General features: G+C 48.7%; 1 protein-coding gene across 5 annotated transcripts in view; it reads left to right on the top strand.

The window, feature by feature from the left end:
- lrch2 (leucine-rich repeats and calponin homology (CH) domain containing 2) overlaps positions 1–17,530 on the top strand; it is a 198,834-nt gene that overhangs the window by 131,035 nt on the left and 50,269 nt on the right. For all 5 annotated transcript variants that reach the window (XM_072505174.1, XM_072505173.1, XM_072505171.1 and 2 more), the window contains one exon: positions 15,702–15,842. In XM_072505174.1, coding sequence (XP_072361275.1) covers positions 15,702–15,842 — 141 coding nt within the window. The remainder of the gene's footprint in view (positions 1–15,701; positions 15,843–17,530) is intronic.

Below are 17,530 nucleotides of genomic sequence, written 5' to 3'. Positions count from 1 at the left end.
CGTTGCCGAATTTGGGTGGTTATTATTGGGCAGCCAACGTGGCAATGATCCGTAAGTGGGTGATGGAGAGGGGGCGGCGTGGAAGAGGTTGGAGATGGCGTCCTGCAAAGGAACGAGCCTGGGGGCGCTGGTGACGGCACCGCTGCCGCTCTCGCCGACAAGCTATACCACGAGCCCAGTGCTGGCGGCAACGCTAAAGATCTGGGGGCAGTGGAGACGGCACGGGGGTGCGACGGGAGCCTCGGTGTGGTCCCCGATCAGAGACAACCATAGGTTTGTCCCAGGAAGGATGGACGGGGGATTTCAGAGCTGGCATCGGGTAGGGATTAGAAGAATGGGGGACCTGTTCATTGACGGGACGTTTGCGAGCTTAGGGGCGCTAGAGGAGAAGTTTGGGCTACCCCCGGGAAACGCTTTCAGGTACATGCAAGTGAGGGCGTTTGTGAGGCGGCAGGTGAGTGAATTTCCGCTACTCCCGGCACAGGGGATTCAAGATAGGGTGATTTCGGGCGTATGGGTCGGGGAGGGCAAGGTGCCGGACATATACCAGGAGATGGAAGAAGAGGGGGAGGCTTTGGTTGAGGAGCTGAAGGGTAAATGGGAGGAGGAGTTGGGGGAGGAGATTGAGGCAGGGCTATGGGCTGACGTCCTAAGTAGGGTTAATTCTGCTTCCTCGTGTGCCAGGTTTAGCCTGATACAATTTAAGGTGGTTCATAGAGCGCATATGATGGGGGTGAGGCTGAGCAGGTTCTTTGGGGTGGAGGACAGATGTGGGAGGTGCTCAGGAAGTCAGGCGAACTTTTGGTCATGTTTTGGTTATGTTTTGGTCATGCCTGGCTCTGGAGGGGAGTGGCAGGAATAGTATCTAAGGTGGTGAAAGTCCGGGTCAAGCCAAGCTGGGGGCTAGCACTATTTGGAGTAGTGGACGAGCCGGGTGTGCAGGAGGTGAAAGGGGGGGCATTTGAGCAAGAAAACACAAGAATGATCCGGAAACTGACATGTACGGGAAGAATCCAAAGTACAAAGTTTTGTATCTTATTGACTTGCCATGTTCATGTCTTGCCACGTGAGTTCTTTTTCTTTTCTTTGTTACGGGGCGGGGGGGGGGGGGGTGTTGTTTGTAAGGTGGAAAATATTGTTATTGAAAAATTCTTAATAAAAACATATTTATTAAAAAAAAAGGATTGTGGTGCAGGTGAACGGGCATTTGCTGGATGTAGAACTGGACACTGACATGTGATTTCCGTTGTGGGGCAGAGTACATTCAACCAAATTAAACAGGGAATACAGAATTTGGACCTAAACAATACCAAGGCTAGGTTGGTCACTTACACTGGTTAGACATTAGACATTGCAGGTATCACCATGACTGGTGGTTTATGGTTACCAATCGGCACGCCTAGCCTCCCGCTTATTGTAGTCAGGCTTGTTGGGCCATATTTAGTTGAGCCATTTACAGCTAAATTGGCAACGCAACCTCCGGATGGGGTCCGAGTGCTTAAACGAAGTGTTGGGACAATTACCCCGAGGTATTTCAACCCTGACTGGGGAAGACTAAAGGGGATGGAGTGCTAATTCATGTCGACACAGGACCCCAACCTTGGTATTTCCGAGCACTCCTAGTCCCCTATGCGTTGTTGGAAAGAGTATAAACTGAACTGAGTCAGTTGGAGAATCTGGGTATTATCAGGCACATATGTCTTATGGATTGGGTGGTGCCGATTTAAAACCAGACTAGACAGTTCGGTTTTGCGGGGACTATAAGTTCCCTGTGAATACTTCAAGGTTAAATCTTTACCCCATGCCCTGTACTGAAGATCGTTAAGCGAAGTTGACGGCTAGATGTTCATTTCAATATGAGCCACGCGTATTTACAGCTTGAGTTGGATGTGGCCTCCAGGAAATATATTACAATAAATAAACACAGGACTGTATGAGTACACCCAGCTGCCTTTCAGGGTGTCCTTTGCCTGTGCTATTTAAAAAAAAATTTAGAGTATCCAATTCGTTTTTTCCAATTAAGGGGAAATTTAGAGTGGCCAATCCACCTACTCTGCACATCTTTGGGTGGTGAGGGCGAAACCCACGCATACACAGGAAGAATTGAACCTGGGACCTTGGCGCCGTGAAGCAGCAGTGCTAACCACTGTGCCACCGTGCTGCCTGCCTGTGCCAGTTCAATGAGTAATGGAGAACATCCTGAGGGGCTTGGCATGAGTGGCTGTTTATTTGCATGACGAGCTGGTCATGGGAGCAACTGAACAAGAGCATCTGGAGAACTTTGTTAATTTTAGGACTTGTGAGCTATTACAGCATGTGTATCCCAAAACCTACGACCATCTTGGCCCCTTATATTTCCTTTTGAAGAAAAATCAAGTGTGGGTGTGGAGAGCTGCAGGAAACTGCTTTTCTGCAGTTACCGTCTTCCAGGTTACTGACCCACTACGATCCCGTCAAACCCTTACTCATCACGTGCGACGCATCACCGTACAGTATTGGGGCCGTCCTGTCACACCAGATGGAGAATGGCGGGGAGTGCCCGATTGCTTTCGCTTCTCGGGCGCTGACTGCGGCAGAATGGAAATATGTGCAGATCAAAAAAGAGGATCTGGCAATGGTCTATGCAGTGAAAAACACCAGTGCATTTACGGCCGCCATTTCACTATTGCGGACCAGAGGCCTTTACTTTGTCGGTCAAGGTGATTCCACCTATTGCCTTCAGGAGGATCCAGCTCTGGACCCTGCTGTTGGCTGCCTCCGAATATTCTTTCGAGCATTAGCTGGGGACCCAAAAAGCGAATGTCAGTGCATTAAACCGTTTGCCTTTACCACCTAGTCCTACATTGTCTCTTAAGGTGGACTAATCTTCATGGATTCTTTGCCTGTCAAGGCATCTCGGCTCCGCGAATGGACTCCAGACAGACCTGATTCTCGCAACGGTTCGACACGTTGTGTGATTCTGAAGGTCAACTTCGGCAGTTACCAGGCAAGTTGAGGGCATTTTCGTCAAAACTTTCCGAATTTAGTGCAGAAGACGGTGTACTGCTTTGGGGTACACGCGTTATTCCGAACAAAGGCCAGGAGTTGATATTGAAGAATCTCCACAATGGACATCGAGGGGTGTTCAAAATGATGATGTTGCCGTGCTGTTACGTCTGGTGGCTGGGTCTGGATACAGACATTGAGAAACTGGCCTAGCAATGCTCTGTCTGTCAGGAACACCAGAAACTCCCACCAGCTGTGCCCCTTCACCTTTGGACTGTACAGGCACGATTGTATACCGACTTTGTCAGTCTATTTTACGGTTCAATATTCCTCCTATTAATTGATGCCCATTCAAAATGGCTGGAGGATTACAGGATGGCAGCAACCAGCTCCCGGGCAAACGTTGAGAAGTTGCGATTGTCGTTTTGCCCACACCGCATGTCTGAAGTGCTTGTTACAGACAACGGAATCACTTTCACGTTGAGGAGTTCTCTCTGTACCACCCGGCTTCTAATGGTTTAAAACAGGCATTCAAAAGAGGCCTCCAGAAGACGTCTTCAGGTTCGATGGCATGGCTCGTTTGTAATTCTGCTACAAGAGCACCCCATACGCAGAGACCGTGGTGGCCAGGCTGAAATGCTGATGGGGCGTAGGCTTTAGACATGCCTTAGTATAATTTTTCTGACATGGGTGCAAACTTATGCCTCAACCTGGAGGTGCAAGGGTGTTTCCCCGTTGATATTGACCGCCCAGAATCTTTGTAGCAGGTGTATATTCAAAACTTTGCAGACGCCACCCAGTGGGTCTCTGGGACTATCCTCCGCCCGACAGGGCCAGTTTCTTATCAAGTATGTCCAGGATCGGATCATGCGAAAGCACCTTGAGCATATTCGGTCCAGGCGACCAATTCTTCAAAAGTTTCCTCGTTGCCGAGAAGGAATTGTCCAGCCGACTCTGATGCCGCATCATTCCTGATATGGGGCCCCAAGAGTGTCAAGACTCCGAGATGGCTGAGGTCATAGACATGGATTTGGAAATGGAAACTCTAGCATCGGAAATCTCCAGTGGGGAGTCAAGGTGGAGCAACCACAGTGGCTTTGCGCTGCCCGATCCGGCACCTTGACTGCGCGATGTCCAACTAGGCGCAAAGAGAGTTTAAAGCCTTCCTTCCCCATGGGCGGTGGAGGATTCTTCAGACTTTGTGGGGGGGGGGGGGGTGTTATAATCCGCAAGTATCTTAAGGGGTGGGAACAATTAACTTTTCAAAGTTGGGGTCGCAACCCGCGTGGGTCGCAGGATGATGTAAAATGGGTCACCAAAAGGTCTCCAAATATGATACCTGATGATCGCCTGACCTTTTTCCCCATTTTCTCCCTGGGTAAATTATCGCTGCAGTGTAGTGTATGACCACATGAGGCTTATGTAGAGGCCGGTGCCATGGACTTTCTGCCTCCCTGTCACAGCCAGCGACGCAGCCTCCAGCAGCCACTCCTGTTTCTGCAGCAGCTGATCAACCAGGTTAGTCAGCACCTGCACCAACAACTGAAGAGTTTAAAAGAAAAACAAATCAGTTAACTTTAAAGTTATTTCCTGCAGACACTCCTGCACAAAGTTAGTTTCCAGCAGAGCTTTGCGTTCTTTTTTGTTGCATCTCCCACCCAAAACAAAGTGACTGCTGATTGGAATATGTTTCCACAAGCACCCCAGTCAGTAACTCGTAGATGGAATACTTCATTATACAGGATATAGCTCTTCGCAGATAATTCCTGTGTATCCTGTGGGGATCTCCTCACCTTTCAATTTAGTCCATTATCACAAAGCTGATTTGTGTTTGTCCGATTCTGAACTCGGCTCTGGGCGAGGGTTTGGGAATTGCTTCCATTCCAGTCTGTTCAAACACAGCTCATAGGAAGCAAGGAGGCAATGATCACACAAAGAGACTGACTTCAGGGTTAACGTTCTGAATCTGATGCATGTTTAGTGTCTGCCACTATTACTATTGTCAAACTTGAATTTCTGTTACCATTAACGTTGTCAGTGTTGATTCAATATTTGAGACAGTTAATCTTGTTGATGTCTGTTAAGTTTCAGTTACTCTGACCTTTTTAATCAGATCTGTGTTTAAAGTTGTGCTGTGTGTGCGTTAGGGGTTTGATGTATATTTAAAATGGAGAGTCACTCTCCGCTCACTTTCTGAGATCAGTCGCTCTCTCAGTGAGACTGACATTGCAATCAATAGTGAGTCTCCTTCCTTCCCCATCAGCCCAAAATCCAGGTGCATTTCCAAGAATTTCCTCATTCCGCCTTCAAACACCTCGGGAATGTGTGATCAAAAGTCTCACACGCTGATCTGTGCAGAGATGTTTATTACAAGTCATTTAAATCTCCAAATAACAAAAGTAAACAGAAAATATATTTTAATTTACAATTTTTTACATTTTAATAATACAGGAGTGCCAACAATGAACATGATGTTTTAAAAAGTAACTGGAGAATCTATTCTGAACCTAGTGTGGGTCGCGAAAGGCGGTAATTTTGTAAAAATCGTTCGCCTGAAAAAATGTTTGAAAAACACTGCATTAAAGGGAAAGGAGCAGTTTTAAAACTGGTACAACCATTTGACAGGTGAACAAATAGGATTTTAAACTTGTGACTACATGACCATTTCTATTGCATAATGGGATAAGAGCCCCAGCTCTTTAGCAATCCTGGGGAAAAAAACTTTCAACATTTTCCCCTGGTGTGACACTCCCTTCGATCCAACTTGGCATTCAGAATTACTTCCATTGACAAATTTGCATATATCATTTCAAAAGCTTGTAATATTATCCAAACAAAATATCAAATTCAGGCTTTTTGATGCTCTTTTTAGCCTTAGTTTTATTACCTCTGATTATGTCACCTTTGCTCACGAGTCGCCAGGTATCTTTCTGATACCGCCACGTGGTTCAAGCTCGAGTTATGATTAATAAGTCAGCACACCGCTTAGTAAGATTGAAATCAACGGTCATTTATTATATATAACAATTAATGCTTACACAATCCTACTATCTATATAGAAACCTATCACTACTGGCCAATACTTAACTTTAGGAAGGGCCCACCAGGTCAAGGAAACGAATGGCTTATCGAATCGGATCTGGCCCGCGGGATTCAAAAAGGCTGATACGGGTCGATGGCTAGGAGTCTTTATCGGGTAGCGATCGCTGGAGTCAGACTTCCTGTTTCTGGTCGATGTTCTTGCGAAGGTCTCGAGCAGGTGAAGAAGGGCGAGAGATGAACTTGGCCCCTCACTTTATGGGGCTTCCCGCCTCTCGGGGCGGCCCTTGGCCCTGAGTCCCAAGTGATTGGACTTGTTCCCAATAACGGGGCGATTCCTCGATCGGGGGGTGGTCGTTCGCCTGTCTTTGTTTCGGCAACTGCAGGCGCCGACAGGTCTGGTCTGGCATTCAATTGCTAATATGTTGCAATTGTTCCCGGGGATAGCCGATTTAACTGCAGATGTCTGGGTTGATGTGCTGCTAATAGTCTTGAGTATCGATCTGGGCCGACTTCCCCAGAGCCGAATACGCTATTCTGTCTGCAGCTGTCCGTTTGTGTCCTGTTGGCTGCTTTTCCCCATCAGCCTTTTCAGTTAGCCATTTTAAATCGGGTTTTGGCCAAATTAATAGGTAATCAGCCATTTTAGGTGGCTACAATTTGTAGGAGGCTGAACCTTAAAATTAAAATTTTATGGAAGGCATTGAAACACAATTCGGTGGAAACATTTGACCATGTTACTGTGGAATGTGGAATTCTCTTTAGATATTTTATTCCAAACATACACGAAATCCACAGAATACATCAAAACAATCAACAATTTGTACAGTTTTTCCATTTTTAATCCCACCACAACAAACAGCTCCTCAAATTAGGTAATGAACGGCCTCCACCGCACCTCAACCATCTTCTGACCCCCTCAACTCGAACTTCATCTTCTCCAGCTGGAGAAAATCGAACAGGACCCACGGGGGCATCTACGAACACCGATTCAAAAGGATCCTTTGGGCAATCATAGTCATCGGCCCCCTTCCCCTCCAGCAGCCCCAGCTCCTCCGAAACCCCAAAGATTGCCACCATAGGATCCAGCCTGACCTCAGCCCCCACTATCTTGGATAAGGTCCTGATCACCACCTCCCAAAAGCTCTCTAGTTTCCCACAGCCCCAGAACATGTGTGTGTGATTCGCAGCCCCTGCCCACACCTCACACCCATCTGTCACCCCTTGGAAGAACCCACTCATCCTTACCCGAGTCATGTGTACCCTGTTCACCACCTTGAACTGAATCAAGCTCATCCTCGTGCTGGAGGAAATTGAGTTTACTCACCGCCTCACATAACAATAATAATAATCACTTATTGTTACAAGTAGGTTCATTGAAGTTACTGTGAAAAGCCCCCAGTCACCTCATTCCGACGCCTGTTCAGGGAGGCTGGTACAGGAATTGAACCCACGCTGCTGCCTTGTTCAGCATTACAAGCCAGCTGTTTAGCCCACAGTGCTAAGAGTCCCCATCCAATTTTCCTCCCCAACACCACCTCCCACTTACACTTTATCCTCACCTGTGCCTTGCCCTGCTGTCCCAAATACCCATAGAGGACCCAAATCCTGCCCTCTCCCAAATCGTCAGGGAGCAACAGTTCCTCCAACAACTTGTTCTCCAGTAGCTGGGGAAATGTCTGCCACTCCTTTCACACAAAGTCCCACACATGCACATACCTAAACTCGCCACCCCGTGGCAGCTCAAACCTACCCCGCAGCTCATCCAGCCCCACAAGCTTACCCTCTGAGAACATATCCCTAACCCTCTGCAGCCCCGTCTTCCTCCACTTTCCATACATCTCATCCATCTCTTCCCCCCCCCCCCGGCTTAAATTTGTGGTTCCTACAAAGTGGCGTCAATACCAACAATTTATCCAACTTGAAATGCTTCCTCAACTAACTCATGATCCTGACCGTCGACTGCACCATCGAACTTCCTGAATACTTACCCGGGGCTAATGACAATGGGGTCATCACTAGGGCCCCAGACTGAACTCCCTGGGCAGGACTCCTCCAACTTCATCCACTCAGCGTCTCTTCCCCCAACCCCCCCGCGTTCTCGACGTTCGCAGCCCAGTAATAATACATTGGGTTCAGGAGCACCAACCCGTCCTTTAACATTGAAAATAACTATTGTAATGCTGTTTGACGGGGCAAATCTACTCTAGTTTTCAATAAACAATTTTAATGTATAATAAACGGATGTATGGAAGTTTTTTTCTTGTCAATAGTTACTTACAATACCAATCCTTTCACTCTTCTCATAACTCAATTGATGATTATTTGGAAAGCATGCTGCTTTCATGCCTTCGGTCTTACTGGTCCACCATTACCTTCCCAAGTGACATTATTGTGTTACTGTAGCGCACAATGACTTACGAGAGAGACGAGAAGTGATGAAGTCGATTCAGGCTTTATTAAGCGAGACTTGTCCCCAGCAGTTCAGCAACAGAATGAAGTGGCGGGGAGAAGCTCGGGTTTTTATACTCCGCCTTCAGGGCGGAGCCAGGAGTCAGCAGCCAACCAGGACCCAGGATCTGTCAGCCAATAGCATCACGGCTTCACAGTCCCACATGACCCCTAATACATAGCACCACATTCACCCCTTGTTAAAAAGCTGCATTTGGATTATGGACTGCTTCACTATCTGAGGAGTTGCGAATGGTGCTGAACATTGTGCCGTTCTCCCTCTCTACTTGCCCGTTCCCCCGGGGGTTGTAGCTGGTCGTCCTGCTCGAGGCTATGCCCTTGTTGAGCAGGAACTGGCGCAGCTCGTCACTCATGAAGGAGGACCCCCTGTCGCAATGGATATACGCGGGGCAACCGAACAGTGTGAATATGGTGCCAAGGGCTTTAATGACTGTGGCCGCTGTCATGTCTGGGCAGGGGATGGCGAAGGGGAAACGAGAGTACTCGTCCACCACATTCAGGAAGTATGCGTTGCGGTCAGTGGAGGTGAGGGGCCCTTTGAAATCCAAACTGAGGCGTTCAAAGGGGCGGGAAGCCTTGATCAGGTGCGCTCTATCCGGCCTGAAAAAGTGCGGTTTGGACTCTGCGCAGATGTGGCAGTTTCTGGTGACTGTACGGACCTCCTCCACAGAGTAGGGGAGGTTGCGGGACTTTATGAAATGGTAGAATCGAGTGACCCCCGGGTGGCAGAGGTCCTCGTGGAGGGCTTGGAGGCGGTCTATTTCTGCGTTGGCACATGTGCCGCGGGATAGGGCATCGGACGGCTCGTTCAGCTTTCCGGGATGGTACAAGATCTCATAGTTGAAGGTGGAGAGCTCGATCCTCCACCTTAAGATCTTGTCATTTTAAATTTTGCCCCGCTGTGCATTATCGAACATGAAGGCTACCGACCGTTGGTCGGTGAGGAGAGTGAATCTCCTGCCGGCCAGGTAATGCCTCCAATGTCGCACAGCTTCCACTATGGCTTGGGCTTCCTTTTCCACTGAGGAGTGGCTGATTTCTGAGGCGTGGAGGGTCCGGGAAAAAAAGGCCACGGGTCTGCCCGCTTGATTAAGGCTGGCCGCCAGAGCTACGTCGGATGCATCGCTCTCGACCTGGAAGGGGAGGGACTCATCGATTGCGCGCACCGTGGCCTTTGCGATATCCGCTTTGATGCGGCTGAAGGCCTGGCGAGCCTCTGTCGACAGGGGGAAGGTAGTGGACTGTATTAGCGGGCGGGCCTTGTCTGCATACTGGGGGACCCACTGGGCGTAATATGAAAAGAAACCCAGGCAACGTTTCAGGGCTTTGGAGCAGTGGGGGAGGGGAAATTCCATAAGGGGGCGCATGCGTTCGGGGTCGGGGCCTATTATCCCATTGCGCACTACGTATCCCAGGATGGCCAACCGGCTTGTGCTAAAAACGCACTTTTCCTCGTTGTATGTGAGGCTCAGGGCGGTAGCGGTCTGGAGGAATTTTTGGAGGTTGGCGTCGTGGTCCTGCTGATCGTGGCCGCAGATGGTTACGTTGTCGAGATACGGGAACGTGGCCTGCAACCCGTGCTGGTCAACCATTCGGTCCATCTCCCGTTGGAAGACCGAGACCCCGTTTGTGACACCAAATGGGACCCTTAGGAAGTGGTATAGACGCCCGTCTGCCTCGAAGGCTGTGTACTTGCGGTCACCTGGGCGGATGGGGAGCTGGTGGTAGGCGGACTTTAGGTCCACGATGGAGAAGACCTTATACTGGGCAATCCGATTGACCATGTCGGATATGCGGGGGAGAGGGTACGCATCTAGCTGCGTGTACCTGTTGATGGTCTGACTATAGTCTACGACCATCCTTTGCTTCTCCCCGGTCTTTACTACTACCACCTGGGCTCTCCAGGGACTATTGCTGGCCTGGATTATGCCTTCCTTCAGCAACTGCTGGACTTCAGACCGAATAAATATCCGGTCCTGGGCACTGTACCGTCTGCTCCTAGTTGCAAAGGGTTTGCAATCCGGGGTGAGGTTTGCAAACAAGGACGGCGGTTCAACCTTGAGAGTTGCGAGGCTGCAGATAGTGAGTGGGGGTATTGGGCCGCCGAATTGGAATGTTAGGCTCTGCAGGTTACACTGGAAATCTAATCCCAGTAATGTGGACGCGCAGAGTTGGGGAAGGACGTAGAGCCTGTAGTTCTTAAACTCCCTCCCTTGCACCGTTAGGTTCGCGATGCAGAACCCTTTGATCTCTACGGAGTGGGATCTTTTGCGTGCTTGGATGGATGGTCAGAAAACAGCGTCTTACCATGTCTGGGTGAATAAAACTTTCAGTGCTCCCGGAGTCGATCAGGCATGGCGTCTCGTATCCGTTGACCAGCACAGTTGCTGTCGTTGTCTGGAGCGTCCGGGGCCGCGATTGATCGAGTGTCACCGAAGCCAGTCGTGGTGGTAGTGTCGCGGCGTCTTCTTCGGACCCTGTGGAGCCGTCGATGCTGGGGTCCTTTGTTGTCAACCAAGATGATGGCGTCCATGAATTGCACGCGGCCGGGGTGGACAAAATTGCCGCCCCCATGGATCGCACGTGGTCGGGGGTGGACAAAATGGCCGCCCCCATGAATCGCACGTGGCTGGGGGTCACAAGATGGCGGCGCCCATCCTCCCCTCGTGGTGCCCGGGACCCAAAATGGCGGCACCCGCAGGTCGCACATAGGGCGCTGGGGGGGGGTTGGGGAGCGTTTGGGCTATGCTGGGCTCGTTCTTCTCCGGGGATTGCGGCGACCCCCCCGGGACCGGCACACTGCTGCGTAATGGCCCTTCTTGCTGCAGCTTTTACAAATAGCTGCGCGGGCCGGGCAGCGCTGCCGGGGGTGTTTCGCTTGTCTGCAGAAATAGCAGTGGGCCCCCCCGGGATGGTCTGGCGCTTTAACCGCGCAAGCTTGCGGGGGGGGGGGGGGGGGAAGTTTGTCGCGACGGGGGTCCACTGAGCCCAAGGGGCTGCCACGCGGTCGGGGCCATAGGCGCGGGCGTTTTGCGAGGCCACATCTAGGGAAGCTGAAAGGGCCCGTGCCTCAGAGTCCTAGCGACTCTCTCTCTAAAAGTCTTTGGCGGATTTGGGGAGAGTTCATACCTGCCACAAATGCATCGTGAATTAGCATGTCCGTGTGTTCCATCGCGTTCACCGGCGGGCAGCTGCAGCCCCGTCCCAAAATTAGCAGCGCGGCGTAGAATTCTTCTAGCGATTCTCCGGGACTTTGCCGTCTCGTCGCGAGTTGGTGGCGCGCGTAGACCTGGTTAACGGGCCGAACGTAGATGCCCTTCAGCAATGCGAGCGCCGTCAGGAGATCCTCTGCGTCTTCTATGAGAGGGTAATTTTCCGGGCTTACCCTTGAATGCAGGACCTGCATTTTCTGGTCTTCTGTGATCCGGCCGGGGGCCGTTCGGAGGTAGCCTTCAAAACATGCTTGCCAGTGTTTAAATACTGCTGCCGATTTCGCTGCGTGGGGGCTGATCTGCAGGCATTCCGGGGCGATCCGGAACTCCATAGTCTTTTAAGCTCGCTTAATAAATTGTAGCGCACAATGACTTACGAGAGAGACGAGAAGTGATGAAGTCGATTCAGGCTTTATTAAGCGAGACTTGTCCCCAGCAGTTCAGCAACAGAATGAAGCGGCAGGGAGAAGCTCGGGTTCTTATACTCCGCCTTCAGGGCGGAGCCAGGAGTCAGCAGCCAACCAGGACCCGAGATCTGTCAGCCAATAGCATCACGGCTTCACAGTCCCACATGACCCCTAATACATACCACCACAGTTACTCTGATGGAAAGAGTTGGGTTTTTGATGGGCACAGGTCAAAATCGGAGTTTGACTTGATGTTGTCTTTAATCACTGTTCACATGTAAAATAAATCACTGGATAGTGATTACAAAGGCGCTGACCGTGAATGGAGGTTAATTTTCACATTTTCTTTGGGAGTGGCCTTTTGTGTCTGAAAGTATTGATGTGAATTTGCCTCTAGGACTAAAGTGAAACATTTTTTCAAAATATGTCATTTTTTCAGTCTTTTACCTTTTCAGCTTAATGGAGCCAACTACAATTATACGCAAAATATACTCTTCATTATCCTTTTTTCCCACTAAATGCCTCAGTTATAGAGTTTACAGCACAGCAAGAGGCCCTTTGGCCCATCGTGTCTTTTTTAAAATTAATTTACGGGATGTGGGCGTCTGCTGGTTAGGCCAGAATCTATTGCCCATCCCAAGATGCACATCAGAAGGTGGTGGTGCGTTACCTCCTTGAATCGCTGCAGTCCTTGAGGTGTAGTTACACCCACTGTGCTGTTAGGGAGAGAGTTCCAGGATTTTGTCTCAGCGACAGTGAAGGACTGGTGACATATATCCATGTCAGGGTGGCGAATGACTTGGAGGAGAACCTTAGGTGGTGGGGTTCCCAGGTATCTGCTGCTCTTGTCCTTCTAGATGGTAATGGTCATGGGTTTGGAACGTGCTGTCTAAGGGAACTTGGTGAGATACTGCATCTTGTAGATGGTACACACAGCTGCCACTGTCAGCGGTGGAGGCTTTGAATGTTTGTGGGAAGGGCAGCAATCGAGCGGGCTGCTTTGTCCTGATGATGTTGAGCTTCTCGAGTGTTGTTGGAGCTGCACTCATTCAGGCAAGTGGAGAGTATTCCATTACACTCCTAACTTGTGCTTTGGAAGGGGGGCGTCAGGAGGTGAATTACTGGCTGTAGGATTCCTAGCCTTGGATCTGCCCTGATACCCACAGTATTGATCAGTTTCTGATCAATGATAACTTCCAGGATACTGATTGTGGGGAATTCAGTGATAGTAATGCCATTGAATGTCAAAGGGCGATGGTTAGATTCTTGCTTGTAGGAGATGGTCATTGCCTGGAACTTATATGGTGCAAATGTAACTTGCCACTTGTCAGCCTATGCCTGGATATTGTCCAGGTCTTGCTGCGTTTGGATATGGACTGCTTCACTATCTGAGGAATTGCGAATGGTGCTGAACATTGTGCAGTCTTCCGCAAACATCCCCACTTCTGACCTTATTTTTCATAGAATGTACAGTGCAGGAGGAGGCCATTCAGCCCACTGAGTCTGCACCGGCCCTGAGCGAGCAACCTACTTAAGCCCATGCCGCCACCCTATCCCCATAACTCAATAACCCAACCTAACCTTTTGAACACAAAAGGGCAATTTAGCATGGCCAATCCACCTAACCTGCATATCTTTGGACAGTTGCAGGAAACCAGAGCACGCGGAGGAATCCAACGCAGATGGGTGGATTGTCACCCCAGACCGGAATTGAACCCTGGAGCTGTGAGGCAGCAGTGTTAACCACTGTATTACCGTGCCGCCACTGATGTTAAACACATTATAATTACCTCGTTTTTTCCCTACTTCCCGTCTTGAATAAAGGCATCATGTTAGCTTTCCTCTTGTCCTCAGGACCTCACCTGTGGCCAGAGGATTTGAAAATATAGGTCTGAGCCCATGTAATCTCTTCCCTTACCTCACACAGCAGCTTAGGATACATCTCACCTGGGCTTGGGGATTTATCCACTTTTAGACCTGCGAGAACCACCAACACCACCTCTCCCTCAATATTCATTTGTTTAATTACTTTACAGTCCCCCTCACTGCTTTCTATGCCTACATTGTCCTTCTCCATAGTGAATACAGATGCAACATACTTATTTAATACCTCACCTATATCTTTTGGCTCCCCACACTGGTTGATATTTTAATCGCCAATGGGCCCGACTCTTTCCCTGGTTACCTTCTTGCCCTCAATATATTTATGAAACATCTTGGGGTTTTCCTTTATCTTGCCCACCAGTGTTTTTACAGTACCCCCCCCCCTCTCTCTCTCTCTCTCTCTCTCTGTCTTCCCCCCCCCCTCCCTCCTAAACACCTCTAGGGAAACCACTGTTTTCTGCCTCCTTACCTGCCGTAAACCTCCCCTTTTTTCTCTTAACCAATCCTGTATATCCCGTGAAATCCAGGGTTCTCTGGACTCTTTAGTCACACCCTTTACATTTTACAGGAACATGTTGGCTTTGTCGTCTCTCTATTTTCTTTTTGAGTGACTCCCACTGCTCTGATGTGGATTTTCCTTCAAGTAGCTGCTCCCTGTCCACTTTCGCCAGATCCTGTCTTATCCTATTGAAACCGTCCTTCCCCCAATTCAGAACCTTTGGGCGCAATTCTCCGCTCCCTCGACTAAGTGCCCACGCTGTCGTGAACGGCGTCGAGATTCACGACGGCGCATGCATGGTTGCCGTCCTCCCCGAGGCCGCCCCGCAAGAAGATGTCGGATGGATCTTGCGGGGCGCGGAGGAAAGGAGGTCCTCCTTCAGAGAGGCTGGCCCGCCGATCGGTGGGCACCAATCGCGGGCCAGACCTCTTTTGAGTCCTACCCCGGTGCAAGAACCCCCTCGCCCCCCCCCCCAGCGTTCCCGTGCTGTTCCCGCCGGCAGCGACCAGGTGTGGATGGCGCTGGCGGGAAGCCGTCGGCCCATCCGGGCCTGAGAATAGTGGGGGTGGCGGAGAATTGCCATTTTGGGTGTCTCGGGCAATTCACCGGACTGTGCCGCGCAGAACTAGATAGTGCCGATCTCGCCGCGCGGGAGGACCGGCGTCGCGTGAAAAAATGGCGCCCCAGGCGATTCTCCCAAACGGCGCGGCATCGGAGAATCGCGCCCTTTATTTCTGGTCCACCTTTGTCCTTTTCCATAACTATCTTAAATCTTAATGAGTTATTGTCACTGTCAACAAAATGCTCCCTCACTGAAATCTCTACCACCTACTCTGCTTCATTCACTAAAATTAGGTCAAGTTTCATCCCCTTTCTTGCAAGACCTTCTATGTGTTGACTCCATAAGCTCTCTGCACCACTCTACAAATGTGGACTAGAGGTTCCATTGTCTGTTCTGCTTGTTAAAAGCCCAGTTCATAGCAAAGTGCTCTTGTAATGGGTTCTCTTTGTTGGTTGTGTTAATTTTACAACTTTAGTCAGAATGTCAACTGAAGTCAGAGCACAAAACATTTGTGTTCGTTGTTATATGTTTTCTTAATAGTTATATGTATTCCTGTGTATTTGTAAGCTTACACTGATACTTTGCACAATTTTAGGTATTTCTCCAACTGTTTGTCTAAAGCTTTTCTTTGTAATTTACAGTCTGCGGGCTTTTCTGAAGAAGCTGAGAAAAAAACAGATCTAACTAATACAGAACATAAATATACTGAGACACAGCAACATGCAAAGTGGCGTCATGAAGAAAGGCGACATGTTAAACAGATGAGAAAAGATCATATAAAGGTATCTACGACTATTTTTGTTGCTGTTCGATTAAACAAAGACTTGCATTTATATATCACTTTTCACAACCTCTGGAGTGCTTTACAGCCAGTTAAGTACTTATTGAAGTATCTTCACACTTGTAATGTATGAACCGTGGCAGCTAATTTATGCTCTGTCAACCCACTCAAAAAGCAATGTGGTAATGATTGATAATGTTTTGTTATTTTGATTGAGGGATAAATATGTGCCACAACATCAGACTTGTTTACTATTTGACCTCTGTTATAACTTTGGGCCAATAAAACAGTTGGTGAATGAAGGCTCAAACCACACATTTCCTATCACGTTGCTGCATCTGTTTTTAACCACCTGCCTTTACCCATCTGTTTTTACCCAAAATGTATCACACACTGGATTAAAAGTATTGTCAATATGACGTGGAAATTAAAGAGTACAGTCATAGTATTTAAATTTGTTCTCATTAATTAACCAAACTTGAAGTAAGGATTGTCCAGATTCTTGCACTGTACCATATGCAACCTCCATTCCCTTGCAGTGTAACAAATCAGTGCCTCTGATCTTTTCTGTGCTCAATCCATAACATCCATCCCTCCCCCTGAATCAGGCAGTTCTCTGAAACCTTCAATACATTTGTTACCTCTAGACTAAACTATTCTAATACATTCCTGGCCAGGCTCCCATCTTCCACCTGTTGTAAATGTAAGATCATTCAAAACTCCTGCCTTTATCCCAACTCTCACCAAGTCCTATTTGCCCATCATCCCGCACTGCTGATCTACACTGGTTCCTTGTTTTCAAATTCCACCATGGCCTGGTCCCGCCCACTCTCTGCATAGGCCCTTCCAATTCTGCAAGCCTATGAGATGTCTACACACCTCCAATTCTGGCCTCATTCCCACCTCTGATTTTAGACACTCCCAAGATAGCATTTGTGCCTTCAGCTACTCTAGTCCTAAGCTTTGAATTCCTCCCTAAATCTCCACCCCTCTTCCTCTTGTTCCTCAAGATGCTCTGGAAAACCTACATCTTGCCAAACATTTAGTTATAAGCAGCATTATTCCTTATGTGGCTCAGTTTATTTGGTCATGAAGCACCTTGGGATATTGGAAAATGCCAAAGGTGGTAAATGAATTCACATTGATGTTTCTGCGCCAAGGCTTGAAGCTTACCAAGATAGGGAAAGTTGCAGTAATGGAGGAAAAAACAACTAATTGCTCAGTGGCACAGCAGAGATCTGTGATACTGCACACTTCAATTCTCAAGAGATTGAGGCCTGGCACAGGAGTTACATTAGATGGTAAGATTACCTTCTAGTGTTAAGATTCCCACTGATGTTAAGTGTGAAGGCATCCCAGAAGGGAAACTTGGAAAGCTGGCTCTTAACAGTTTATTTTTGAAATTTGGAAAAAAATGTGAGAGCAGAGATGAAACCTGATTGAGGAAAGGGGTCAGTCTTGTAGATATTCAAATAACAAATCGTTAATATACTTCAAAACTTAACAAGAAAGGCAACAGTAAAGGACCGCATTTACAATTCATTACAATAATGGTTACCCATTATATTTGAATTAACTCACTTCCGGGTGCGGCGATGACCAGCTAGGTCGCACGTTTCGGCAGCTCCCAGTGGAACGGACTTTTGGGCTCTTGATAGGAGCCCCAACGGCAATTTTAACGGCAAAAAA

The sequence above is a fragment of the Scyliorhinus torazame genome, chromosome 5, assembly GCF_047496885.1.
Source record: "Scyliorhinus torazame isolate Kashiwa2021f chromosome 5, sScyTor2.1, whole genome shotgun sequence".
Classification (NCBI taxonomy): Eukaryota; Metazoa; Chordata; class Chondrichthyes; order Carcharhiniformes; family Scyliorhinidae; genus Scyliorhinus; species Scyliorhinus torazame.
This window is presented reverse-complemented; position numbering and strand designations above follow the sequence as displayed.